The sequence below is a fragment of the Delphinapterus leucas genome, chromosome 11 (assembly GCF_059928025.1).
Source record: "Delphinapterus leucas isolate spDelLeu-1000000601 "Yukka" chromosome 11, BTC_Dleu_Yukka2, whole genome shotgun sequence".
In the NCBI taxonomy this organism is placed as follows: Eukaryota; Metazoa; Chordata; class Mammalia; order Artiodactyla; family Monodontidae; genus Delphinapterus; species Delphinapterus leucas.
Genome location: NC_143139.1, coordinates 44975001 through 45002157, shown reverse-complemented (window position 1 = coordinate 45002157; position 27157 = coordinate 44975001). Strand labels below are relative to the sequence as shown.

Below are 27157 nucleotides of genomic sequence, written 5' to 3'. Positions count from 1 at the left end.
TTCTCTGCTCATCTCTGGCTCTCTTATTTTGCCTCCCAGCAGTTTTGGGGTTTTTGGCCATGTGAATTTTCTTTAAGATAAATCCTCTACCATTAGTAAAATGATTCAACATTTTTGGACATCCTAAAAATACAGGCTTTGTTTCGTTTCGTTTTGTTTTGTTTTGATTCACTTTTTGGGTTGGGGCAAAGAGGAAGATTTTGTTTTTAATCATTGTATGATAAAATTAGTACATCACAGATTATTTTAAGCAGTGTTATCAGGTAGGACTATAGGTGTTAGTGTGTGATAGCTTTTTAATTTTAATTAGGGAACAGTAAAATATTAAACTTTTCTTACATTGGGAAGAATTGTCCATCGAAGTAATAATTAAGGGTGTCCACCCCTTTCCCCTTGAAAAATAATGGCAGAATTTGGGAGTGTCCCAGCCAGTATGTGGCTTGGGTTTGAAGAAGACTATGATGTATGATAAATTGGCTCTGTGGCTTGCCTTACATGGCCTAATCCACAGTGATGGGCTTGACAGTAAAGTTTAAAACAGAGGGTGTTCAGGATTTCCATGACGGTCCAGTGGTTAAGACTCCACTCAACGCAGGGGGTGCAGGTTCGATTCCTGGTCAGAGAACTAGGATCCCGCATGCTGCGAGGCACGGCCAAAAAGAAAAAAAATAGAGGGTGTTCTCTGTTCACTTCCCCCCAAACCTTAGAAATAAGTAAGACAGTTATTATCGTTATTATTTCCATTTTACAGAGGAGGAAGCTTGGGCTTATAGAGCTTGAGTGAGTTTGACAGAGGACATTTATTAGAAAGCGGCAAAACTAGGCTTGAAGTCAGTTCTTCAGACTTGCAAATTCTTTTCACTATACTGTGCTACCTGGACCACACATACCATGTTTCGTGCTTTTGTATTTACTGTAAACTTTGATTTTATTGTAAGAACTCTCAATAAATGTTTATAGGTAGATTTCTAATGAGTCACTATAATTTTTGACTTTGGAGATACCTAGGAGAGCAGTGATTTATAAAGTGGAATTCAGATCTTTTGGGGATTCTCCAGCCAGCATAAGTAAACCAAGTGGATTAGTTGTCACATTGAATCCCAAATGTTAGAAAGTTTTCTTTCTTTCTACTTTTTTCTTAGACACTTCTTTCCATACCCTTGCCACCTCAGGTTTAGAGTCACTTAGCATTTATCGTCTACTTTATACTAGGCACTATTTATGATACATATGTTTACATGCCTTATATAATCTAATTCTCACACCAACCTGTTAAGCATTTTTATCCCGCTTTTATTGAGGACCAAAAAGAGACCCAGAGAGGTCAAGTAATTTGCTCAGTATCTCATGCCTCAAACCAGGAGTTGAAGCTAGGACTTCTGGTTCTAAATCCAGTCTTTCTACTGAGCTCTGCTGCTGCGTATTCTCAGTAAACTTCTGAGTGTGATATTGGAGCACTGAGCTAGAGAGAGAGGAGAGCTAAGCAAAGTGGTTTTCCTGTCATCTGTCCAAAGTAGTTGTTTTGTTTTTATATATGTACTGTTGTGAGCAAGAGAATTATCTTTCAAGTGAATCAGGAATGAATGAGTAGGACCTGTTTGAAGGAAAAAAAAAAAACAAACCCTATTTATGGAAGAAGCAACTAACAGAGCAAAAGAGGATGCCCTTTATTCAGCCAGAAGCTTTCCCAGTGTCCACCAAGGGAATATGTATGTGTATTTATTTTTTTCAGTCTAATTCCAAGCTGAAGTTGGTGCGCAGCCTTGCAGTGTGTGAGGAGTCTTCTGCCCCGTTTGCTGACGGGCCACTAGAAACCCAGGTAGGTCCTTTATAAGAGTAAGTGTAGCTTTGAGTTTGGCAGTTGTTTGCTAAACTGGTGTAGCACCCACGGCATCAACATTAGGCTTGGAAATCAGGGTAGAGGAGCTTCAAAACAGGCTGTTGCAGTAAAATAAGGGCATGGGTGAGAGCATGAAGTATAGGTCTTCACACCTGGACCACCCAGGATGATGCAGACCCACACCTTTCCCTCTGGTGGTTAGAACCATTTCCATTCCAATTCTTATGGCAGGAACAGCAAGCATAACTTGAGCTTTCCATACAGTAGGCTGTGACTGTTGACAGAAAAGCTTAGCCTCTACCCTTTTGGTAGAACAAAAGCTAAAACAATTTAATTAACAAAATATTCTCTTTCGTAAGAGAATGCTGCCACCCTAAGATTTGCCTTCTTTGAGATTTCAAAGGGCTGCAGGAGAGTTGTTTTCCCCTTTGATTATATTTCTCTTTCCCCTTGTCCAAGGATATAATTCAGTTGCACATCAGCTGCCCCTCTGACAAGGAGGAAGAAAAGTCCACAAAGGATGTCTCTGAAAAGGAAGATAAGGACAAAAACAAAGAAAAGGTCCCAAGGAAGATGCTGTCTAGAGGTGAAGACTTTCCCCCTTTCTCATCTCTCCTGGGGCCTGACTCTGCAGTGCCTTTTCCTTCCATCTTCCCACTGACCTTATCGGCCCAACAGTTCCTAGTGTCCTGCTGACTTCATCGTTGTTTGGGGAGGTGCCTAAATAAGTTACTTTCTTTGCTGCTTTATCCAGCCCTGCCTTCAGGGCTGACAGAGAGCTATTCCATTAACACTGGGCTACCCATAGGGGAGGACATTGTAGTCAATTCTGATTTTATTTTTGCTCTGGAATAAATAGTGATGGATCATCACTGGTAGCAGATTCTCTAGATAATATTTATATTTTGGTTTGGGGATGCTTGGAGTGATTTTTTTTTAATAATGTAAATTTGCATGTAATTATTAAGCCCTCTTTGGATTTAAATTCTTGGGCTGGTAGCCAAAAGACATGGTCCATAAAAATGATAATTAAGGGAATTCCTTGGCGGTTCAGTGGTTAGGGCTCAACGCTTTCACTTCTGGGGACCCAGGTTTGATCCCTGGTCGGGGAACTAGGATCCCACAAGCCGTGCGGTACGGCCCCCCCTCAAATTTTTTTTTTTTTTTTTCTTTTTTGTGGTATGCGGGTCTCTCAGTGTTGTGGCCTCTCCCGTTGCGGAGCACAGGCTCCGGACATGCAGGCCTAGCGGCCATGGCTCACGGGCCCAGCCGCTCCACGGCATGTGGGATCTTCCCGGACCAGGGCACGAACCCGTGTCCCCTGCATCGGCAGGCGGACTCTCAACCGCTGTGCCACCAGGGAAGCCCCCCCAAAAAATTTTAGTGATAATTAAGAGGAAAAAGGCAATCTTAGGATTAAAATTTTATAAATAAATATAAATAATCATATAAAGAATCAACATTTGATTGTTGATTCTTTATATGATGCTGAGATTCTGGAAAATTCAGCCCTGTCTGTCCGTACCTAGAATTTATTTTCCTTAACTAGAATAAAACCTTTGTTTGTGTCTGGACATTCAATAAATACTTATTGATGGCAAGGTGGCTTTTCAACGTAATACGAATGTAACACTGTGACCCAGATTCCACCTTATATCACTGTCATGGGGAATTTTGAGGGGCTGGCAAATCAAGGTCATTCTGATTTTTAAGCTAAAAATCCTGAAGCCTGATTCTCCTTTCCTGTTCTCATGTCTCCTGATCAGGTTGTGGGCTTCTGCTTGGGGTTAGAGATCATGCAAGACAGTTTCATTTATTTTTAATTTATTTCACTGTGGTGTTCTAGACTCCAGTCAAGAATATACGGACTCCACTGGAATAGACCTACATGAATTTCTTGTAAATACACTGAAAAAGAACCCAAGGTAATAACATGATTTGATGGAAGGGGGAAAGGGGCCAGGACCAGCAGAATACCCAAGAGGCCAAATAGCTTCTCAGAATTTTTCCATTATTAGAACCCAGGATGCCTAGCCCCTGACACACCATTTCTCTCCAGAGTAGTTTTATATTCTGTTGGAGATTCAGAATACCCTCATATTGAGGTTCCTGCTTCCAGAAGAGTTGAGAAAAATTATTTGGAAGAAGAATGCAGACAAAGAAATATGAAGGCTTGAGAATACAATTAAAAAGCACAGAAGAAAAAATAATTGATTTGTACCAAAGCTAAATCATACTTGTTTAAAAATTCTATAAATAACCAGATGGAGTATAGAACAATGATTAGATTTGTAAGTATAAAGTATGTGTTTATAGGAATATGACTGGCAACAGAATTAGGTTTCTGACAAGGAAAATAAAGTACATTATTAGGAGGCTTGATTGTTTTTCTTTTTTAAAGTAACATAAGACAGGGCAGTGAGGCTCAGCAGCCTTTGCATTTTTGATCCACTCTCGGGGTTTGGATCTGTCCCTCCCTTCAGCTTGTATAGTGAGCAGGCTGTGTTTTCAATCCTTGCTTTCAATGTCTATGGGAGGGCTGCCTTTTGTTTTGTTTTGTTTTAATCTTTTTTAAACAGGGACAGAATGATGCTGCTAAAATTAGAACAGGAGATTCTGGACTTTATTAATGACAACAAGTAAGTTACTTGAATGAAATACACATTAGAGGTGGGAGGGGTACTGGAAAGAAATTCAGGTAAAATTTTAGGATATCCCTCTTTCATCGTTCCCTTAAAAGTCTGAATTTGGAAGTAATAACTCACTGGGAACCAAAAGGAGTTGGGGAGAAGTAATCAGAATGGATCAAAAAGTGTATGTGGAAACTAAATGAAGTTTTTAAGTTATTGCTTAGACTTGAGTTGAAAAAAATTTAGCAGCTAACCCTTATCCCATATTTCACTATTCTTAAGTTTTTCCCTTTTTTCTTTGTAGAATATCATCTAGGTGGGTGAGACCTAGGGCTTATTGCATAAGGAGTAGTCTTAATGAGGATAGTGGGTCAGAGGGATCTACAAAATACTGTAGATAAAGTTGAGAGAACCTTTTTGGTTACCATCAAGTAAATATCTTCCTTATAATAATGTCTCTTTCTCCTAAGAAATTCCCCACTTTCAACACTTGTAAGAAAAATTACAATTGGCTGTTATTGCTGTTACTTGTCCTTATTTCACTTTTTCCCCCTGGGTTTCCCTGCAGCAACCAGTTCAAGAAGTTCCCTCAGATGACCTCATATCACCGGATGCTATTACATCGGGTAGCTGCCTATTTTGGGATGGACCACAATGTTGACCAAACTGGAAAAGCTGTCATCATCAACAAAACCAGTAACACAAGAATGTAAGGGAGGAAACCACAGATTGGGAAGACTTTCCTGGGATAGCCTCTGGGATGGAAGAGGAAGGTGTAGGATCAAGATTTCTCTTTCTGGAGAGGGGACAGTGTAGGGAGGGTGGGTTATATTATCAATTTCTACTCTTTGTGAGGTCTTGGAAATAGATGCTAGAGGCACTAGTGTTTTGTGAAGACTGGCTCTGGCCTCTCTTCACCTTTAGTGATAGGACAGGTAAAATTTTGGAAGAAGATAAGTTATAGATGTATAAAGAACAGTCCCAGAGGATTTCTTTAAAGCTTTCATGTGACTTTTTGGATCCCTGACTTCAGAAATCCCCTGGGTGGGAGTTGTAGAATTTAAGAGAACTATACTAGGAGGTCTGCTTCCTGACAAGAGTCTTTCTTCCCTTCCTTCCACATTTCTCTCCCAATCCCAGCCCTGAACAGAGATTCTCAGAACATATAAAGGATGAGAAGAATACAGAATTTCAGCAGAGATTCATTCTCAAGAGAGATGATGCCAGTATGGACCGAGATGATAACCAGGTGAAGAATGGAAAGGGTTGGGTCTATACAGAGAGATTGCAGTAAGAGAAACTGGGAGGGGAGAAGAATTTTTGTGGGATGGAGAAAACTCATAATATCTCAGTGTGGAAAAAAGTGTTGAGCTATACTGAGTTGGCTTTGGCTTAATGTTGAGGACTAACTGCACTTGTTGAGCTAAATGCGACCCTCTTAGCCCCAGAGAGACATGGTGCTGAGGTTTGCTGGGTTTTCTCATTTGGCCTGGAACTCCCTGGTTCTGCCACTGACTTCTAACTCCACTTCATTTTGGGACAAAGCAAGGTCCCTCCCTGCTTCAGCCTTGATTCAGCTGATGGCTCCCTTCTTTTTTTCTTTAATAGTTCTGGATTTCTTTGGGAACCACCCAAAGCTACTTTATCCCAGTTCCACTCTTCCTATCTCAGGGCTAGCCTTGAACTTGCAAAATTGTTATCTAATTTACCCACTTGTAAAGGTGTTTCTGATCCCTTTCTGCAAACTCCTTATTCTTTTCCCAACTTCTTCCACCAAGGTGAGTGAGTTAATTTGGCTTTTGATGCTGGGAACCTCAGGCAGGTTTTTGATCCACTCCTGTGGGAATAAGAAGTGAAAAGTCTGCCCCATCCCTTCATTTATGGGCCTGGCTTTTGCCCTGGTTTCTAGCCCATCCTTCAGATAGTGATGTTTGGGGGTTAGTTTTCCTAGCTTCATGGGGTTAAGATCCAGCCTGCTTCTGCTTAGCCTCCAAAGGAGGTTAGGTAGAGAACCAGGATTAAGGTTTAAAGAATATGGTTGGGTAAAGCCAATAATAAGTCTTGCTAATTAATAATAACTATAATAATATCTTACCTCTAGAGTCAAAATTAGTTTTCTCTGGATATTGTATGGTCTTGAGACCAGGACTTTTCCTGCTTGCTACTTGAGTATTTGAGGGAGTCCTTTTGAGAAAAGTGCCATTATCTATCGTGGACAAACATGCTGGGTCAGATTGAAAACAATGAAAGATACAAAAAGACAAATAAAATTTAAAAAACAAGAAAGAGCCTTTCCATCCTGATGCCCTTCTCTCCATTTTCCCAAAACCCTTTTTCTGTGGATCAGGAATTATTCAGGCCTAGAGGCATATTGGGGTGGAACGGAAACTCTCCCTATTGTGAACTTTTCATCTCTCAGCTTCAGGCTTGATCCATAATAGGATAGGCTCTACGCACTGTCTGTCGGTAATATTAATAATAAACACAGTAACTGCTATTTTATTGAGTGTTTTCCCTGAACTAGCCTCTGTTCTAAACACATTATATGCATTATCTCTTTTAATCCTCCACACAACCCAATCCAGATGGGGGTTATTAGCCCCACTTTAAATATAAGAAAACTGAGCTAGGAGATGTTAAGTTACTTGCCTTAAGTGACATTACTCAGAGGTAGCAGAGCTTAGATTCTGCCTGACCTCAAAGCCCAATGCTCTTCCTATTCTGCCATTGGTTTACCAGTGCTAGGGGCTAAGGACATTAAAGCACCTCGAGGTCCTATGTCTTCTTGGAATGGGATTTGTAAAAGGATGTTTAGCAGAATTTAGGTTATTTAGGCTAGTGAGAACTACATCTAGTCAAAAGTTGATACTCCTGAAGTTATGCTTTCCTCTGGGGAGTGGTGAAGTCCAGGAAGATCAGCCTAGAGGAGCAGTCTCCTTGGTTGCTTCATCTGAAACTTTGAAAGCCTCTGGATGGAAGGTCAGAATCTTTTATAACCTGATGACATGCATTTAATGACTTATCTCCCTCAGAGCACCTTGCCTTAAAGAGCAGTATGGAAAAGGACACTCTATAACATCCTACCCAGGACAGTGCTCACAACTCACAGGCTAAGAGAGGAAAGACAGTGGTGGAGAGTTGGGTCGTAGGCTAGCCAGAAGTGGTGGTCTGGCCAGCCATCCCCTCTAGTCACCTCACTGCATTTTTCAGAGAGTGTAAGGTTCTCTGTCCTCCATTTACTTCTTATCCCTTTCTGTCGTTCTACCTCTCCCCTTTCTCTACCGTATCTCATTTGTCTGGTCCTTTCTCTGTCCATCCTTCTTTCTGTTCTCTTCTCCTTTTCTTTCTCTTTTCTTCTTTGTGTTGCTCTGTTCTCTTTCTTCTCTATTTCTGTAAGCTCTCTCTCTTTCCCTCCCTCCAGTAGCTATAGTTAAGATGAGGAAAAATGCTTAAGCTCTGAGTTTAGCTTCGCCCTTGGGATTTCACTTCCAAGGCCCTCTTTGCTGAGCTGTGTGTGACTTGGTTCTACAGGCCATGGCGTTAGTGACTAAAAAAGGGATAATGTCAGGTGCTAGTGCTGTAAAAACTCTTCTAAATTTAGCTCTGCTAAATACCTGTTTCTTCTCCCTCTCTAGCTTCCTCCTATCCCTTGCTTTCCCTCCGAAGCAATGTTGTTTATTCCCTGGGCTATTCTCTTCATCCTTACTGATTGGAGAGTACCTGATTGCACAAGGAAGCAACCCAATCCTTATAAAAAGTTACTGTTCTTGATACTCTGGTTGGTTGGGGGGGTGGGGAGATGGAGAGGCCCCAACCATCCAGAAAACCTGATCTCCCAAACTGCATGGTCAGATGTACCCAGTGAAACCTGTCCAACACTGGAAATTTTATTTCTTTTTTTTTTTTTTTCCATTTTTTTGATGGCAACTATAAACTCTCCCGGTTTCTCTTCCTTGCTGGTGTGCAGTGAGCTTGCAGTACGAGGAGAACTTAACTAGCTTAATTCTGCTCATCGATCTAGATCAGAGTTCCATTGCAGGATGGAAGGAGGAGCAAGTCAATAGAAGAGAGAGAGGAGGAATATCAAAGGGTCCGAGAGAGAATATTTGCCCGAGAGGTAAGTGTAGCTTCTGAGAGTTGTCAGCCCCTAGCTTTTAGCTCTTAATCTTTGGAACTGTGAATGGAATGAAACCTCCATAAATGCTTTGTTGTTTTTTTCTGCTTTTGTTTTTAACCAACATCAGCCAGTCCCATATTTGATCTCTAAAATTAAATGTGGCTTATTAGGAAGCTGCAGATTTTTATTCTTACTATTTTTAATGCATGTGGCATATAAAGAGAACAAATGGAGTGGCTGAATTTGGTAGATATGATTAGACTGACAATAGAAATGGTTTTGGCAGGGCTTATGGAAGGGCCCTGAATCTTGCCCGTCAAGCCCTCCTGCTTACCCTCGTTCACTTCTGCTGTCCATTTTAGGCATCTTTGCTTCTAAGTGGAAGACTTAGTGTCCACACAGCCTATACATTCATCTTGTTTGGCCAGGCTCATTTTTAGGCTATGTTGGTGATTATCAGAGCACAGATGTGGCATCCATTCTCTGAGCTCCACATTCCACATGCACAGAGGGTACCACTCACTATTCCCTACAGTCTCGACCTGAATAGGAAGTCTCTTCCTTCCTATATTTCTTACCTTGTTTCTTAGAGTAGGACTGCTCCGTGGGCCAAAAGGCAACATGGATTATTATAGGCAACTTTATTCTTAAGAATTGTGGGCCATATCAGATATACTTGGTACCCCTGTATCTGGTGGCCTTTGCCTGCCAGACTGAACAGAAGTATAGGAGAAACTCAGGAAGGTCAAGAGAGAAACAAATCTCCGGAAAATGTATGATCCAGATAGCAGCACTATCTTAGAGTCAAAGCAGCAAACAGAGGAAGAAGAGCCAGCCTCCCTTTGTCATCAAAAGATGGCCAGTTCTAATCAATATACTTAGATAGACACTACTCTCCTCCCATTTCCCCACTCTTCCCTCCCTCATCAAGACAAAAAAATATATATCTTCTCATCATCACCTAGTTCAGAAAAATATTGTCTCTAACTTCTAGAAAACTGAACTCCTCTGTGAACTTGTTCCATTGTCTCAGGAGACCCAAGTGTTCCAAGGAGCCTCACTGTGGACAGATACACAACAAACCTTCTGGCCCAAAGTCCAAGGAGAAGGAATCTTCTTATCTTATGTTTTGTAGTCTTCCATTCTGAGTCAGAAAAATCCATCCTCCAAATTATCCAGCTATAGCCCAAAGACGGTTTTCTAACTTTATCTGCAAATCAGTTGAATGGAATGAGAGGAGAGAGGTCATTTGTACATGACTAAGGCTGGTGATGACCCTAAACTGTGGACAGGGCAGGATGGTGGATGTTAATAGCAAACACTTATATAGTGCTTTTTATCTTTCAGACCCTGTTCTTAGCGCTTTGTGCACATTAATTTATTTAATCCTCACACTAGGCCTGTGAGATAGGTTACATTATTTTCCTCATTTTATAAATGAGGGACTGAGGCATGGAGAGGTTAAGTAACCTAAGATCACACCACTAGTTAGTGAAAGAGCTGGTATTTGAATTCAGGCAGTCTGGCTCCAGAGTCCACGCTCTTAACCCCTAAAGTAAACCACCTCTTAATAGCTTGCTCTGCTCTGGGCTCTTTAGATTAAGAAGTTCCAGTGACATCATAGCATAGCTATCTGTGATATGCTCCTCTGCTTCACTGACACATGGAAAATGACTTTCCCACCGTGCCAGCCATTAGCAAAGCCATTCTGAAAGCACAAGCAACTTTTAATAGGATATTAGTGCTTGTTATGAACAACACTGGAATATATCTATCTACAACCATAACAAAGTCAAAGTTAGCTCTTCTCTCCTTTTTTCTCTGATATCTAGTCTCTCAAGCCTCTACTAATATATGTATTCTTTGTTAAGTCCTTATGGATTTATCACTTTCATTTCAGCACTTCCTAACCCTTGCTGTGGTAGAGGTATCAGGAATCTCAAAAGGTCTAGACAAGGAAAAATGGCCAAAGCCCACTATATGCCAAAGATTCTCATGTGGAGAGGAAAGAACCTGGCCAGTCAAAGGGAACTGCTTAAGGGTGGAGTTGTAGGTTGCAGCAGAGGGGAGGAAGAGGCGGTCCAAATAAAAGGGGAGTGGCAAGAAGGGTGTTTGGATGGAAATGCTGCTGCTGCAGCCTTCTCTGGAGCCTGAGCTGTATATTGGGAAAGCTGCCCCACATAGGCTCTGCTCTGCATGGAGCCCCCTGTGCTCAGCAGCTGAATACTCTTGTTACCTTTTTCTAAGGCTCAGGAGTCCACCACAGTGCTCACTTCACTCAGCAGCTCAGTGGCCTTGTCAGGAAATGATCCCCAAGAGGAATGTTTCAGGCTTTTAATTTTCTCATTTTTTCTAGGCTCTGAAAAGTACCTGCTTCCCCAATTTCTTACTCCCCTTGGGTCTCAGGTCAGAATGTCTTTCATTTTGGCCAGTGTAGAGGACAGAAGTGGGATAGTCATTGAGGATGATTTCCAAAAAAAACTAAATTTCTTTCTCTTGTGTCCCGTTTCCCTTCCTTTGAATACACTCTTTAGGACCAAGCACACCAATTATTATGCTCAGCTTACCTCTAGAGAGAATAAATTTAGAGCTAAAAAAGAAATAATAGTTAGGTTAATACTTTCCTTTCTCCTTTCCATACTCCTACCTTTATTGACCTCTTTTTAAACACTCTGTGGGAAGGCTAAAAATGCCGAATGCTCTTTTCCATTAAAGGTGAGAAGTCAGACTAGGTGTGTGGGTGTGGGTCATCCTGTCGCTGTTCCCTCTCTCCCTGTTGGGGTTGAGCTTGGTTTGAGGACCTTGGGTATTCATAGCATCATGGACACACTTTTTGGTTATGCCATGCTGTTTTCTTATAAGTTATTTTCCGTTTTCTCCCCTTCACCTAGACTGGCCAGAACGGATATCTAAATGACATCAGGTTAGTACCACTTAGCATGTTCCCTGCTTCTCATTGAGCTTTGTCAGTGAGGTTAATATAATCCTGTAATGATGCTTTTCTTTGATGTTAACCAACAGACTCTCCAAAGAAGCCTTTTCTTCTAGCTCTCACAAGAGAAGGCAAATTTTTAGGTACCTCTGTTTGGTCTATATCTCTCCTTGTTTTTTTGTTTTGTTTTGTTTTTTTAATTTTATTTTGTTTTGCTCTAATCTTTTCAGCGGAGTGAGTTTGCTCCATGCATGGCTGCTTGTGGAATAAGTCAATTTGTGGTATTTGCAACATTGGATATTTTTCCCCATTAGAAAAAAAATGGCTATTGCTCAATGACTTTATTTTTATTGTTGCTGATTTCATTGTAAGTCCTGGATAGGTGGTGAAGGGGACCAAATAAGTATGTCTAGGATAGGTACTGCTCTATCCCAGAAGTTTGCTGGAATTGGGCATTTCTGGAGGATTTCAACATATATATATATTGAGGTAAAAGAACGGGTGTCTTCTGGCTACCTTTTCCGAATCTATGGAAAGATGTGAAGAGTTTATCCCTGACCCGGCATAGGGAATGTTTTGTATCCTTAAGAAAGAATAATACACACATCCATATAAAAAAACATACAAACACCTCTGTCTATGTAGTTTTCTCTTTGGGACAATGTAATGCGTAAGATGATCTCAGAAAGAACTTGTCTGCCTTAGAATGGACTTAGAGCATGTCTTTTATATGATTGTCCATGGTTTATTCTTAATGTTGGTGAAGACTGCTGTACTAACCTCTCCAGTGCCTCATATTCTCCATTTTCCACAAAGCAGTCATGAGAATCACCCTTTCCTCTCAGTCTCTCAGTCCCACCCCAGACAATTACACAAGGCAGTGGTGAGAGAAGCATTTTAGGACCGCATCCTGGCACTAACTCATTTTAAGTATATTCTTTCCGTGTTACCAATAGAAAAACTATAGAGTACAGAAAACCTGAGTATTTAATACTAGGATTCAGGTCTCACTCTTTTCAAAGGGTTTATCTCTTTTTCAATCCTAAGCTTGGCAGGAGCTGACTAACATATATTAGTTAGAGCTCTCATTCCCAGTACTTTAGTAGTCCTTTCCCTGTTGTCCTTTCTAAAGCTAGTTAAATCATGTGGAAATTGGGATAGCAAGATTTCCCCTTCTTGGGATGGAGGATTTATCTACCTTTCCACATCTCTGAACTGTTTTTCCTGGAGCAGGCTGCCCTGAGGTCCATCTGAAAGCCCAGGCAGAAGGGCTCTGCATTGGTGGTGGTGGTCGAGATAGATAGTGGAGTCCCCCTTAAAAAAAACAATCATATTCCATAAACATCCCAGAATATCTATAGTAAACAGAAGTTTTAAATTAACTCCTGCATGTGACAATGCACAGTGCTTTATGGTTGCCGAAGTATACTGTATCTGATTGAATTCTCTCAGTATCCTGATTTGGTAAGCTGGTTTACATGTAAGAAAACAAAAGCAGAGAGATTAAGTAGCTAACCCAAGTTTACATGGCTATTAGTGGCAAAACTGAGACTGACTCTTTGTCCCGTGTTCTTTTCACCACACTACACCAGCTCCCTACAAACATCACCCCTAATTAATTCACTGCTGAGAATGACGGCCTTATTAGTGCCATGGAGCATCAAACTACATCAAACTGTGCAGACAATAGCTTGAAGGATCTAGTGAGCAGGTGCAGTCCTCTCCTATCCAGACCTCCTTTTAAGTGGCTGCTTTCCATACTGAGTTTTGATTAAAGATCTAGGTCATCTAAACTGCAGCTCCATTGACTCTTAAGGGGGTAACTTCTTCCTCTATTTGGGTACTAGTCCAGAACTCAAATGATTAGAAGCAGATCTTCTCTAACTGCTTTAAACCTTTCTTCCCAGGTGTGTGAAACAAACGCTCATAACACCAGATTCCATCATCCACATTGGCAGTAACTATGGCAACTTCCCTATTCTTTGGAAGATTCTACTCCACTGATAAATAAGCCACACCGAGGCTTACTGATATTTATTGTCACCTCTTCCACAGGCCTCTCTACCCCAGACCCAATAAATGGAACTTTTCACCAGCACTAAATTCACTTGTAGAAACAAAGTCAGCTCCTGATTTCATAGGACTGTGAAGTGTGAATGTCCTCTGTCCTTCACCTCCATAACACAACCCAATCCACTGCTCAGAATTAAATCTGGTAAACTTTCCCTAACTGCCTTATTTTTAGTGAAGTACAAAACCATGACTAGAGATTAGGTTTAGTTGTAGAGCAAGAGAAAGAGAACTGATCTCTCTTCCTAGCCCAGACTCAGATTCTCTAATTCTCAGGGGTGTAGTGTACTAACCCAGGTAAGTCACAGGATCATCAGGCAATCCACATTTGAGCATTTGGCCATTACTGTCTTCGGGGAATTGGATCAGTACTTTGGCTCAAGTTTCCCAGAGTGTTTGGTTTAAAGTTGACTCATTCCCTGTCTATCCCTGGTAGAAGAAGAAAATAAATGGCAGAATTGTCCTAATAGAAGTATAGTGTTTGATTTAGGTATAAAAGGCCATTAGGGCTTGTCTTGCAAAATTCAAGTTCTAATGTCTAATGAGCAGCCTCATTCATTGCTACTGCTGTATCCCCATATCACACAAACCCACACATCTTTATTGAGTCTGCTCAGTAAACTTGAGCTATTGGCTCTCACTTCAGGTCGTTTCTACAACTGGAGAGTCCCTGATTTATACTTATTTCTTGTTTCCCATTCTACTTTTGACATCCCCAAGAGAAAGGGGTAAAGTATTTTCCAGTCCTCTATTCTAACTATACAGAGAGAAGCAATGAGATTATATATACATCTACTTGGGATTCAGAGAATTAGCATGTCCCTAACCAGCTATGACAGTGTGTTCTTAGCCCACCGTGATTGGCTAAAAACTAAAATAGTGATCCTAGCATATATTTTGCCCATTTTCCCTACAGTACCTTTGGAATAGATATTCTAATAAAGGAAGGTATTTTCTTTAACATTAGTCCCTTAAGAAAAATACCTTTCTTTAGTAGAATAATTCTGAGCCTAATGTCTTGGAAGCTACCGGGGTTGGGATAGGGTTTTCTATTTGCTTTGGGTGGGATGGTGGTGGAAAGAAGGGAACCCAAGCTACTATGATTGTTGATCAGTTGCCCCCCAGTATACATACCAAAATCTTTATAATTGTCATTTGGTTTTCTTAGGTCATTAGTTGTTGGAGGGTGGGGGATCTGAAAGGAAAATTCCTGGTTCTTGGTTGCTTATTGATTAAGAAGCAGTAAGAGTTCAACAAGACTTAGGGTTTTCAGGCTAGCCTCATATATCTTGAGGAGTACAGCTGTTTAGAATCACAGACAGTGATTTTAGCATCAGGATAACCCTGATGTTTCCAGAGTAAAGTAAGAGAGGATGAATCACTTTTCTCAATAGCCTTGTGCCTTGCCTAGGGCAATAGGGTTATTAATATGGAAGCAACTAGGCACAGTCAGCCCCCTGCTCTTTGCCATCCTGACTCCTAAGGGGATGTTTGCTTGATCTTGCTGAGGATGTCAGCCTTTAGAGACTCTGGAACCAATTGTTCTCAGATACTAACACAAAACTTCCACAAAACAGGTTGGGTTGATTCCAGACTCTTAGACCGAGTTCTCTTTATCAGACTGAGTGCCCCTTTAGTCCACTATACTCTTCTTCCCAATCCTGAAAAAGTGACCGTAAGCAGCACCTCTGCTGGCTCAGATATGTGTTATATGGAAGACCTATTGTAGGATTTATCCATGTCATTGGCTACTCCTGCCTTCCAGCAATAGTAACTTCTAGGAGTCCTTTTGTTTTAAGAACTCTCAGAAGGAACTGGTACCCCTCTGCTCCCCACTATTTACTGCATGTGTGGGATCCCTGAAGGGCCAGGGGAAGAGACCACAGCCAATCTCAGCATCATGTACGTGGTTTCCCGTCCACCTCTGGTCTGATGTATTGAATTAGTTGCCAGTTCACTGTCTTCCAGATTTGCCTCTGTGCTCTTTGTTACTGTACTGGATCTTGTTGTGTCTGCTCCCATCAAGTCTTGGTTGGCCAGCCAACTAACAAGAAGTTAGTGTCCATCCTCCCCCAACCCTCACCCCTCCTTTGTCACTGAGAGAATAGAAATGAACTCTCTCGTAGCCCTTCTGCTGAAGTGGTAGGTGAGGGGTGCTCTGACAACTGCGATCTCTGCATGCAGGGGGAACCGTGAGGGGCTGAGCCGCACCTCAAGCAGCCGCCAGAGCAGCACAGACAGCGAACTCAAATCCCTGGAGCCACGGCCTTGGAGCAGCACGGACTCTGATGGCTCTGTCCGGAGCATGCGGCCCCCTGTCACCAAAGCCAGCAGCTTCAGTGGAATCTCTATCCTCACCCGGGGTGACAGCATCGGGAGCAGTAAAGGTGGCAGTGCCGGAAGGATCTCCAGGCCAGGTAACACAGCTTCTCTCCTTCCATCATTTCTTGCTTATCTTCTACAAAACATCACTGATATTTCCTTTTAACAAAACACTAACACAGCCAGATGATGGGAAATTTGATTTCTTGGATCCATTGTCCTTTTGAGTCCCTTCTCTGATTTTCTTTCAAAGCTTCTTTCCTAATAGAAAAAAAACGGATTGGGATTAGGTTATTTTATCTGATTTCTGACTGAGGTGGGACATCCCTATCAACCCAGGTTCAGGTTATGTACTAAAATAAGGATGATGGCTGCTTTCATTCTGTGGCCCCTGAGTTTATAAAGAGGATTTGTAGAGCAGAGGGAACCTTAGAGTTTGTAATACTGTAATTAACTGGTAGCAGCCGATAGGCTAGAACTTTAAGAGACACTGCTGCAGTTGCTTCTCTGGAGCCCAGTCACTGAGAAGGAGCATACGTTCCACATGCCAGCCTGGTAACCACCCTTCAGCTCTCCTGAGCTACTGTGTAACCTTCTCCATATATTTCTGCTGTGCTCTTAGCAGAGGAGTATTTAGTTCTTTTTACCCAGCGAGCCTCTATTTCACCATCCTTCTGCCTCTGATGAATCGCTTGACTTTCGTCCTAGAAGTTCTGTAGGTCTTGTCCTCAAAAGACATCAGTAGTGGTAAAGATTTTGCCTCTGTTAGGTTTCTGTTGCCCTTCTCTGTTACCTCCTTTCTAACCCCACTGCCTCTGCCTTTATCCATGCCGGTTTCCCTGCTTTATCCTCAGCCCTTTTTTTTGGGGGGGTGGGGGGCAGGGCACACTGTGCGGCTTGCAGGGATCTTAGTTCCCTGACCAGGGATTGAACCTGGGCCCTTAGCAGTGAAAGCGTGGAGTCCTAACCACTGGACCGCCAGGGAATTCCCTATCCTCAGCCCTTTTTAGAGCCAGTTTACCAATCTAAAACATGGATCTAACCATGTCAGTCCTCTCTTAAAAATATTCATGTTTCTGCATTCCCTGCACAATAAAATCCAAATTACTTAGTGTAGCATAACTTCCTGACTCCAGTTTGCCATCTCAGTCTCATTTCCAGATGTCCATCCTCCTCTGACCCTCCAACCATTTCTTTTTATTTATTTATATATTTATTTATTTATTATTTTTGGCTGCATGTCAGGTCTTAGCTGCGGCATACAGGATCTTTCGTTGTGGCATGCGGGCTTCTCTCTAGTTCTGGTGTGCGGGCTTCTCTCTAGTTCTGGTGCACAGGCTCCAGAGCACATGGGCTCTGTAGTTGTGGCACACGGCCTCTCTAGTTGTGGTGCATGGGCTCAGTAGTTGCGGCACATGGGTTTAGTTGCCCCACGGCATGTGGGATCTTAGTTCCCCAACCAGGGATTGAACCCGCGTCCCCTGCATTGGAAGGTGGATTCTTAACCACTGGACCACCAGGGGAGTTCCCAACCATTTTTTGAATATGGCATTAGCTTTGTCTCCTCTTGGTCTGACAGGCCTTCTATTCATCCTTCAAACCCATCACTCCTGCCACGTCCTCTTTAAATTCTTCCCTCTAATCCTCCCAAGAGTTATGCTTCCTCATCTTTGCTTTCATACAACTTTATTCATATCACTGATGCATCCCTTACCAAATGTAATCGTTGTGTGGATGTCCATCTCCTGTCGGAAGATCCTGTGCTGCTCAAGGGCAAGGACTGCGTTCCCTTTACCTTTTGTGTCCTCAGTTCATCATACAATGCCTGCACATAGTAGATATTCAGTAAAAGTATTTTGTGTAAATGCATACATGACTTGGAGAGCCTGGAAATGAGGAAGATAGTTGGATGAACGTGTGTGGGGCTGTGTGCACAGGCATGTGCTTGAAGGTTGCCTTCAGCAACTTTTATGAGATGCTGCAAGTTGAGAAGAAATCAAAGAGAAGACAAGTTTCTTAAGGGACTAGGAATCTATATTTTCCCAGGAAGCAAACATTCATGTTTTCAGCTGTCTAATCATGATGGATAGATTCTAGGCACTCCAGGGAAGGTACCTCAGCAGCTTCACATTTTGTTTATTTCCAGAACCAAACGTTGACAGTCAAGGTGGTTACTGTCCCCGGGGAGTAGAAACCTGCTAAGATGAGGACTCCGGTCAGCAGGACTGTTGAAATGCATCTGTGCTCATGCATGGATCTGCCCAAGACAGTGGGGGAGTGGACAGAAGAGGGATGACAAGGAAAACAGCAAGGAAAGAGGAAAGCCCTCTCCCCTCCCCCAGGGGAGGGTATGTTCATGGCTTGTGCTTACAACTCTTGCTGGGTCTCCTCTTTGCCTTAGGTATGGCGCTAGGTGCCCCAGAAGTGTGCAGCCAGGTCACCTCATCCCAGTCTGTCCGGGGCCTTCTCCCTTGTACTGCCCAGCAGCAGCAGCCGCAACAGCAACTTCCTGCTCTCCCACCCACGCCTCAGCAGCAGCCACCCTTGAATAATCACATGATCTCACAGGTGAGTCACCACTCGGTGCCAGAGCCCCCTCCGCTCTGATTCAAGCAAGCTCTGGAGGTACAGTCATGTCTCTTGTGCTGTGGGTGGCAGGAAAGATCTGTTTTTGGAGATATGCCACTCCCTCCCCCACCTCTTGTATGTGAGTTGTGGGGAGAGAAGAGGAAGGGCAGAGGTTTGGCCAAAGTGTTCTTAGTAGCGTCACCCTGGGAGTTGTTTTGCTTTATATTTCCTTCCCTTCCTCCTGAGAACTGTCAGTGGGACCTTCTACCCTATTCCACGTTTCTACTGTACTCCGTCTCCCTCTATCCTGTGTAATTAGCAAAGTGATTTTGCTCCCTATATCCATACATGGAGCTTGAAAACATCACAGCTCCTACCATAGTCTAGCTGAGTGTATTCATATGGCTGTTGACCCATAAACAAATATTTATATGTTGGGGTTTGGGGGAAAGGAAATAGCACTCATTAAAACCCCTGCCATAAAGCACAAAACCCCCCAATGTTGTCTTTGTTTCCTGAGAGAGAAAGAGCTCTCTCTTTCTCCTTCTGTTGCTGGCCTGTTAGATGTTGGTACCAACTAGGGTTTAAGTTTTGCTTCTGTGGAGACCATGCAAGTCATCAGCATAAGAATCAGATCCTATTCTAAGCTGGAACCTCCTCGGTGTTTTAGGTTCAAAGTCTCCTTAATACTCTGAGGAGAGATGCTGAGATCTTCACTTACTCTTTTCTTCCATGAATAGAGCTCTTCATGAATAGAGCCTATACTTTATCCTGAAGTATTCTCTGGTAGTCAGGAAGCCAATATGTCCATATTCTTTTCTGCTGCAGTTTAAGTTCTCATTTCACCTCCCAGGCTCCCTCATCTCCCTGCTCAGTTAGTCCAGCTTGGCCTCAGATATACCTCTTCCATAGGTACAAGAAGCAAGTCCTAAGCCCTGATACCCCAGGGAGTGGAAACACCCCAGAATGGCCCATTACGACCCCATTCATACATAGGGAAATGAAGCTAAAATAAAGAACAGTGAAGATGTAGGAAACTCTGCTTTGCGGCTTAACGTAACACACATGCCGATCATTCCAAGTCCTTCATCTCAGTCCCTAAATCAGTTTCTCTGTAGTCCTGACTTTCTTTCTTATTCTGCCACCATCTGTCTACCACCTCATTAAGTCTCATTCACATTAGCTTACCTCGCTCCATACTGAAGCATTGCATGTGTGTGTGCTTTTTTCCCTGTCTGTGTCTTAATTCAGACCTGTGAGTAAACTCTGAACTTCTCCCTCCAGTCATCCCTTACTGTTTCTGTGTGTGTGTCTCACTTTTTTAAGGTCCCAGTGTTTTTTTGAGTTTTCTGAAATGTGTGTATTTTAATACAGTTCTGTTCCCTTTTCTCCCTCTTAGTCTTCCATCTGTCTCCTCCTTCCATCCATATCTAGAAACAGACAGCAAGAGTGGGAGGGGGATAAAGAGATAAGTAAAGAGACTAACCAGTGGGGACTGAAAAGCTTTTAGATAGAATGTTCCGGTAACCGGCCCTAAATCCCAAACTTTTACTCAGATTCTGTCCCTGCTTCTGAATCATGAGGGTCAGTGGGTCAGTTCTTGGCATTGATTGATCATCCACAGGCAGTACAGTGCTAGGTTAGGTCCTATAGACTGGGGACAGGGGAACATTATTTGGTACAGAGATCTCAGAAATTTATTCTTGCAATTAATTGTGATCACAAATGCCAAACTAAAAAATCTTATGCTTGGTTAAGTTTTGGTGTCTCTGAAGCACTTATGGTAGCTCCTAATATAATACCATTATATTATTATATAATGGTATTCTCTTTATCCCTTTATATTCTCTTCATCCCTTTCTTCCTCTTTCTACTGCCTTTTTCTTTCTTCCTTCGTTTCTCTTTTTCCCTGTCTCTCAGCACTGGTAGCTCTCCAAACTCAAGTTGCTGAGCCCCAGAATACTTAACTGTTTGGTTTCTCAAATGGTACGTAACAGTGAAGAGATGGAGGAAGTGACCACACACGCACATATACTACTATGCTTACTCTAAAGGTTTTCCTTTTGAAGAAAAACCTTTAGCTCTGTAGCAAAAAGCGTTTGCTCCAGGCCTGGGGACAGTGCTGGCTAAACTATGCTCTTTCTCTTCTTGGAAGGCCTCTGCCGTCAGAGTAGGCCTCCATATCACATATCAGTAGAACATTTGAAGCCAAGGGGTGAGACTGAGGATTCAAGGACCAGTGGCTACCTTTTGCACAATTAACTTAGAGTAGACCTCTTGAGAAGGAGTCCGCTGAGCCTCTTCATGGAGTCCAGTCAGGATCAAAGAGCCAGTGATCTAGCCCAGAAGTCACCAGTAGGTGGCAGTCACATCCCTCAGGGCCAGTCTTTGGCTTCCCCGTGGTTTTTTGAAGTTCCCTAACTGGTGTTTGAGACTCTCTAAGAAGAGACCTGTAGCTGAGAGTAGTGGTAGAATAACTTAAAAATAGCACTGAGACGCCTGCCTTTACCACTACCCTTCCTCAGTTGGGAGAGGCCTAACAGAGGAGCATCCTTTTTCTCTCTTCACTTTTTACTCAGAACTCACAAATGTGAGGAAGAACAGGCAGAGTTGTTTTACCACTTCCCTGTCCCTAAGGCCTCCCCTTGTCCCCCAGAGAATGTAAGGCCTGAAGTATGGCAGGCCCTCCCCCAAGAAAGAAGTAGATTAGGATAATAGAAAATGGGTCTAAAAGTTACCAGCACAAGTAGCTCAGGCTGAGCAGCTTGGCCAGCAGTTATATTTGGAATGCCACTGGCTTACAGAAAATAGGTGTGCCAGGAGAGCCGAGAGCTTATTTTCAAGGCTGTAGCATTCTCTCTCCCACGTCACACAGTGGATTCTCAGTAACTTTTTCCTAGCCAAGATGACTTACATTTTATTTAATGCAGATATCAGGAGTATTCTCCATCTTGGATGTCTTCTAATTCCTGGACTCTCTGCCTCTGGAACTGTTAGTCCCCTCTGTGAAAGCCTGTCCCAGGAGATATGTGGCAGGAGAGTATTGATACCTTGGTCCCCCACAACTCTTAATACTCTGCTTTGGAAAGAGGAAGGAGAGTTACACAAACAAAAAGATGTTTATGTAATTTTGTTTGACTTCTTCCTTTACCTCCTCCCTACTGCTAGAGCGGAAAGAACGTATGTCAGGCAGAACTAGGTTCCCATCCCTGCTCTGCTGCATTAGCTGTGTGATCCTGGGTGTATGATTTAATTTCTCTGAGCCTTACTATCTTAACTGCAGATACAAGTTATCTTATCTCCCTATAGGATTATTGTGAGGTTGTAATGAGATAATGTATGTAAGTGAGGCAATGAATATCAGTGTTATTTCCCCGTCTCTTCATAGCTTCTCCAGAGGCTATGACTGGAGAACCGATGAGGTGATTGAAATAGCTAGAGGGGAAGACGAGAGAGAAAAAAATAACTCCCCATTAGTTGGTTTAGAACACACCATGTTCCTAATAAGCAAGTCCTCCTGCTTGAGGCTAGTGAAGGGACTGAAGGAACAAAAGCTAAAACTAGGCTATTTATATTTTATTCTTAAATTCCTCCGTGTTTGCTTATGGGAGCATTTTTCATACTGCCCTCACAGCCTGGAGGAGCATAGAACAATCACTGGAGCAGGAGGAAGTAGGTGTGAACTGGCTTATTTTTCCTTCTCTGCCCTTGGGAGGCTGATGATCCTTGTGAATGAGCACTTCCTTCAGGAAAGCTGTGGTGTGAAATCAGGAGCATGCCTGGGAGAGCCGAGCCAGACCTTGGATGACCCTTCCTACAGAAGCGGGAATCCCTTCTCACGTGGGCATTCAGGGAGGGTTATGCGCCCCAGGAATCCTATGCTCAGGAAAAATGCTTGGGGAAAAAGCTGTGTTTGGGATCAGGCGGCAGACCCTGGCTCTGAGATGCTCACAACAGCTGCAGAGTTCTGAGTGGCTAATGGGGCAGAGTGTGCAGTGCGTCTGTACTTATAGGAGAGATTGCTTATTTGTCAGAGATGTGAAAACCATGAGCTGTCCTGGACTTGGTCTCCAGTCTGCTCAGAAGCCTTACTTTTCATGTGAAATTTCTTTTATGATTAACCTTGTTGTTCCTTCCCTTTCCCTCCCCATCTCTGCCCCACCCCCACCCCTGCCTATGCCTCTCCCTGTACCTCCCTTTTCTCTTCCCTTTCCACATGTCTCTCTGCTGGTCCACAGCCAGTCCCGGCTCTGCAGCCCTCTCCACAGCCTGTTCAGTTCTCTCCAGGCTCCTGTCCCCAAGTCCTTCTGCCAGTCTCTCCGCCCCAGCAGTACAACATGGTATAAACTCCATTCCCCCTTTTTGTCTTGTCCGTGTGTGGCCTGTGTCTGGGCGTGTCTGGGTCAGTCTGTGACAACCGTGCAAAACAGTTGTGCTGTTTAGAGGACCATTGTTAGAAGGTATTTCTTCTTGAGGGGCCAGCACAGGCTGAACTATACTTCATTCTAGTGACCTCATAACAGTACTTTAGGCATCAAAAGATGCCTAAATGTAAGACAGAGAAGAACACTGAATTCCCCTGAGTTTCAGGACAGGGAACAAAATCAGATGTTGGTCTAACCTGGGCTCTTCATCCTCTCTACCATGTGCATCCTTCATCTCATCTGCTCCCAGGACATGTCTGAGGAACCCAGTTTATTCTGTACAGAATGATTCTTTATAATTTCCTTTAAAAATAAAAACACAGGGACTTCCCTGGTGGCACAGTGGTTAAGAATCCACCTGCCAATGCAGGGAACACAGGTTTGAGCCCTGGTCCGGGAAGATCCCACATGCCACGGAGCAATTAAGACCGTGCACCAGAACTACTGAGCCTGTGCTCTAGAGCCTGAGAGCCACAACTACTGAGCTGCGTGCCACAACTACTGAAGCCCTCGTGCCTAGAGCCCGTGCTCTGCAACAAGAGAAGCCACTGCAATGAGAAGCCTGCGCACCACAACGAAGAGTAGCCCCCACTCACCACAACTAGAGAAAGCCCATGCGCAGCAATGAAGACCCAACGCAGCCATAAATAAATAAATAAATTTATTTATTTTTAAAATAGTTGCAGATTTCTCTGGTACGACTGGTAAAAACTTAAAATGTTCCCCTATTTTACTATATTATTTTACATTAAAAATATCCTCTTCTGTTGAATAGCACATGCTGTTTAAATTGTTCGTACCCTGACTACAAATCCTCTGAAGATCTGATTTGTCTCATAGTTGATAACTTCTATCATGGTTATAGGAGCCCTGATTTTTTTTTAATTTTGTGTTAATCACACCTGTCTGCTTTTTTACTAGAAACCCCTCTTTCCTCCCATCTCTTATCTCCATTCTGAAAAGTTCTAGAATATGAACCTCAAAATAGTAACTGCAGTCCAGTCCTCCTGTCATCTATTCCTGCCCACTAAGGTAGCAAAATAGCTAAGATCATATCCCTGAAAAGTGAGTGAAACCACAGGAAAGCATTATCTTTTGTTTCTACTAGTTTCATTTGCAAAAGAACTTCTGCTCTGCGTGTGTATGTATATGTGTATTTTGATTACTGTCCATGGAGCAAAAAAGATGAGGAAGTTAACAGACTAACCTATCACCATACAAGTGAGGGATGGAACACCCTCACTCTTTCTGCTTAGAGAAGAGGGCTGAGAGAGAAGGCAATTACAGACCAGCCAGTCAGTCTCGCCCTCCAGCTGGCCACTCACCCTGGCCTCCTTGCAGAGGTGAGAATTGGAAGTGGTTTCTGAAGGGCAGGAGAACTCTAGGCAAGTGTCAGAGAACAGGGGTGGAAATGATTGCAAGAGGGAGTAAGGAGATGAGCAGCAGGCGTTGGGAGCCCACCAGTCTTTCCACTGCATAGGCAGAGCCGGGGAGCCACATGAACCCACCCATAATCCACGCAAGGTGTTATCTGGGTCCTTTATTATAAAAACGAGATTTATGACAATGTAGGGGCCCTTTGTATGGTTGGAGGCATGAGGAAGACAGGAAATGGAAAGATTTTGTAGGGTTTTTTCCCTACTAATTTGTCCTGTTTACTCTATATATAGAAGTTGTGTCATTGCTCCCATCTCCCCAGGACTAATTCTAATAAAGTTCATAATCAGAGTGACCATTGTTACCCCATATGTGGTAGGGAGACTGGGTCTGGAGTTGGGCTTCAAACAGCTGTTCAATTCATAACAATTTAAAACACCCTATGAGGGCTTCCCTGATGGCTCAGTGGTTAAGAATCCACCTGCCAATTCAGGGGACACGGGTTCGAGCCCTGGTCCGGGAAGATCCCACATGCCGCGAAGCAACTAAGGCCACGCGCCACAACTACTGAGCCTGTGCTCTAGAGCCTGAGAGCCACAACTTCTGAGCTGCGTGCCACAACTACTGAAGCCCACACACCTAGAGCCCATGGTCTACAACAAGAGAAGCCACTGCAATGAGAAGCCTGCGCACCGCAACAAAGAGTAGCCCCCCGTCGCCACAACTAGAGAAGGCCCGCGCGCAGCAACGAAGACGCAACACAGCCAAAAATAAATAACTTTTTAAAAAAACACTTGTGAAAAAAAAAATAAAACACCATATGACAGAGGCTTAGGGCTAAAAAGCACCTCCTAGGGCACACATGCAGGAGTGTCCCAAATTGGTGTAAGGAAGGAAGGCTGTAGAGAGGGCTACTATTTCTATCTGTCTGTGATAAAGCCAAAGACCTGGGGTTTGATATGACCTCAGTCCTTGGGTCTCCCTCACTCTCTCAACAGACAGATGATCTCAGCAACCCCTTTGGACAAATGAGCCTTAGCCGCCAAGGTTCTACCGAAGCAGCTGACCCATCCTCAGCTCTGTTCCAGCCCCCACTTATCTCCCAGCACCCTCAGCAGACTAGCTTCATCATGGCTTCTACAGGACAGCCCCTCCCTACTTCCAGCTATTCCACCTCTAACCATGCACCACCTACTCAGCAAGTCCTGCCACCCCAGGGCTACATGCAGCCCCCTCAGCAGGTGAGTGGCTTGGGTTCCCAGTTTAAATCACTAATTCAGGGACTTCCCTGGTGGTCCAGTGGTTAAGATTCCGTGCTCCCAATGCAGGGGGCCCAGGTTCGATCCTTGGTCGGGGAACTAGGTCCCACATGCTGCACCTACAGCCCCCGTGCTGCAACTAAAAGATCCCACATGCCACAACTAAGACCCGGCGCAGCCAAATAAATAAATATATTTTTTTAAAAAATCACTAATTCAGTTTGTCCAGTATTATAATCCTTCTTTCTTCCTCTAGTTTAGACAAATCAGAGGGGATAACTGTCCCCTACCTACCTCCATTTCCCCACCTTGACTTGAGAATTTTCTTTCTAGTCAGAAAGCCATCTTTCAAATAACACAAGTCTTTCCTGTTCTGTTTCAAACTTGTATACGAATGCTGCAATTGCAGGCCCAAAATAGCTCCGTTTACAGATTTCTGGGAATTAACCGTGATGTATTTAATAGTTTGGGGATGTTGAGGCTGAATTTGAGGGACTTTCTGATACATCTGTTTCCTCTTACCATAGATCCAGGTTTCTTACTATCCCCCTGGACAGTATCCTAACTCCAACCAGCAATATCGACCTCTCTCTCACCCGGTGGCCTACAGCCCCCAACGTGGTCAACAGCTGCCTCAGCCATCCCAGCAACCTGGTAAGAGGAACCGCTGATGTATGAAGGTAGTGAGTAAGGGAAGGGGGTAGACTGGGAAAGAGAATTACCTTTGCTGTTTAAAAAGCAGGTGGGGGGGCTTCCCTGGTGGCGCAGTGGTTGAGAGTCTGCCTGCCGATGCAGGGGACACGGGTTCGTGCCCCGGTCCGGGAAGATCCCACATGCCGTGGAGCGGCTGGGCCCATGAGCCATGGCCATTGAGCTTGCGCGTCCGGAGCCTGCGCTCCGCAACGGGAGAGGCCACAACAGTGAGAGGCCCGCGTACCGCCAAAAAAAAAACCTCATCAAAGAGGAGGAGGGACTTCCCTGGTGGCACAGTGGTTAAGAATCTACCTGCCAATGCAGGGGACACGGGTTCGAGCCCTAGTCTGGGAAGATCCCACATGCCACGGAGCAACTAAGCCCATGCACCACAACTACTGAGCCTGCACTCTAGAGCCCATGAGGCACAACTACTGAGCCCGCATGCCACAACTACTGAAGCCCGTGCGCCTAGAGCCCGTGCTCCGCAACAAGAGAAACCACTGCAGTCAGAAGCCTGCGCACCGCAACAGAGAGTAACCCCCGCTCGCTGCAACTAGAGAAAGCCCGTGAGCAGCAACAAAGACCCAATGCAGCCAAAAAAAAATAGAGAGATTTATTTTTAAAAATAAATAAAGTAAAAAGCAGGGGGTGCAGGGGGCGGGGGCGGCAGGAATGATTAGGGTCCTGAAGAGGAACCCGTGATCTCCAGAAAAAGAAAAAGTAAAATAGAAGGAAAATTACTGAGAGAGTGTGACTTCCTAAACATTGTTGATACTATGCTAATGTCTTCTCTGCTTTGCCCATCCCTAGGTTTACAGCCCATGATGCCTAACCAGCAGCAGGCGGCTTACCAAGGCATGATTGGGGTCCAGCAGCCACAGAACCAGGGCCTGCTCAGCAGCCAGAGGAGCAGCATGGGGGG

General features: G+C 43.6%; 1 protein-coding gene and 1 long non-coding RNA gene across 25 annotated transcripts in view; one reads left to right on the top strand and one right to left on the bottom strand.

The window, feature by feature from the left end:
• R3HDM2 (R3H domain containing 2) overlaps window positions 1-27157 on the top strand; it is a 152450-nt gene that overhangs the window by 112254 nt on the left and 13039 nt on the right. For 9 of the 24 annotated variants that reach the window (XM_022571757.2, XM_022571758.3, XM_022571754.3 and 6 more), the window contains 15 exons: window positions 1733-1819; window positions 2300-2426; window positions 3687-3765; window positions 4420-4479; window positions 5039-5179; window positions 5611-5719; window positions 8492-8587; window positions 11479-11510; window positions 11609-11662; window positions 15774-16006; window positions 18313-18479; window positions 22718-22819; window positions 25279-25521; window positions 26067-26193; window positions 27046-27157. The exon at window positions 27046-27157 is cut by the window's right edge and continues 49 nt beyond it. In XM_022571757.2, coding sequence (XP_022427465.1) covers window positions 1733-1819; window positions 2300-2426; window positions 3687-3765; window positions 4420-4479; window positions 5039-5179; window positions 5611-5719; window positions 8492-8587; window positions 11479-11510; window positions 11609-11662; window positions 15774-16006; window positions 18313-18479; window positions 22718-22819; window positions 25279-25521; window positions 26067-26193; window positions 27046-27157 — 1769 coding nt within the window. The remainder of the gene's footprint in view (window positions 1-1732; window positions 1820-2299; window positions 2427-3686; window positions 3766-4419; window positions 4480-5038; window positions 5180-5610; window positions 5720-8491; window positions 8588-11478; window positions 11511-11608; window positions 11663-15773; window positions 16007-18312; window positions 18480-22717; window positions 22820-25278; window positions 25522-26066; window positions 26194-27045) is intronic. The other 15 variants (XM_022571765.3, XM_022571763.3, XM_022571761.3 and 12 more) reach the window with 9 other exon arrangements.
• LOC111173846 (uncharacterized) lies at window positions 1559-21639 on the bottom strand. The gene is made up of 3 exons (XR_002644305.3): window positions 21394-21639; window positions 17626-17736; window positions 1559-16172 (listed from the first exon to the last, which is right to left on the bottom strand). It is a non-coding gene; the product is annotated as an uncharacterized LOC111173846 (long non-coding RNA).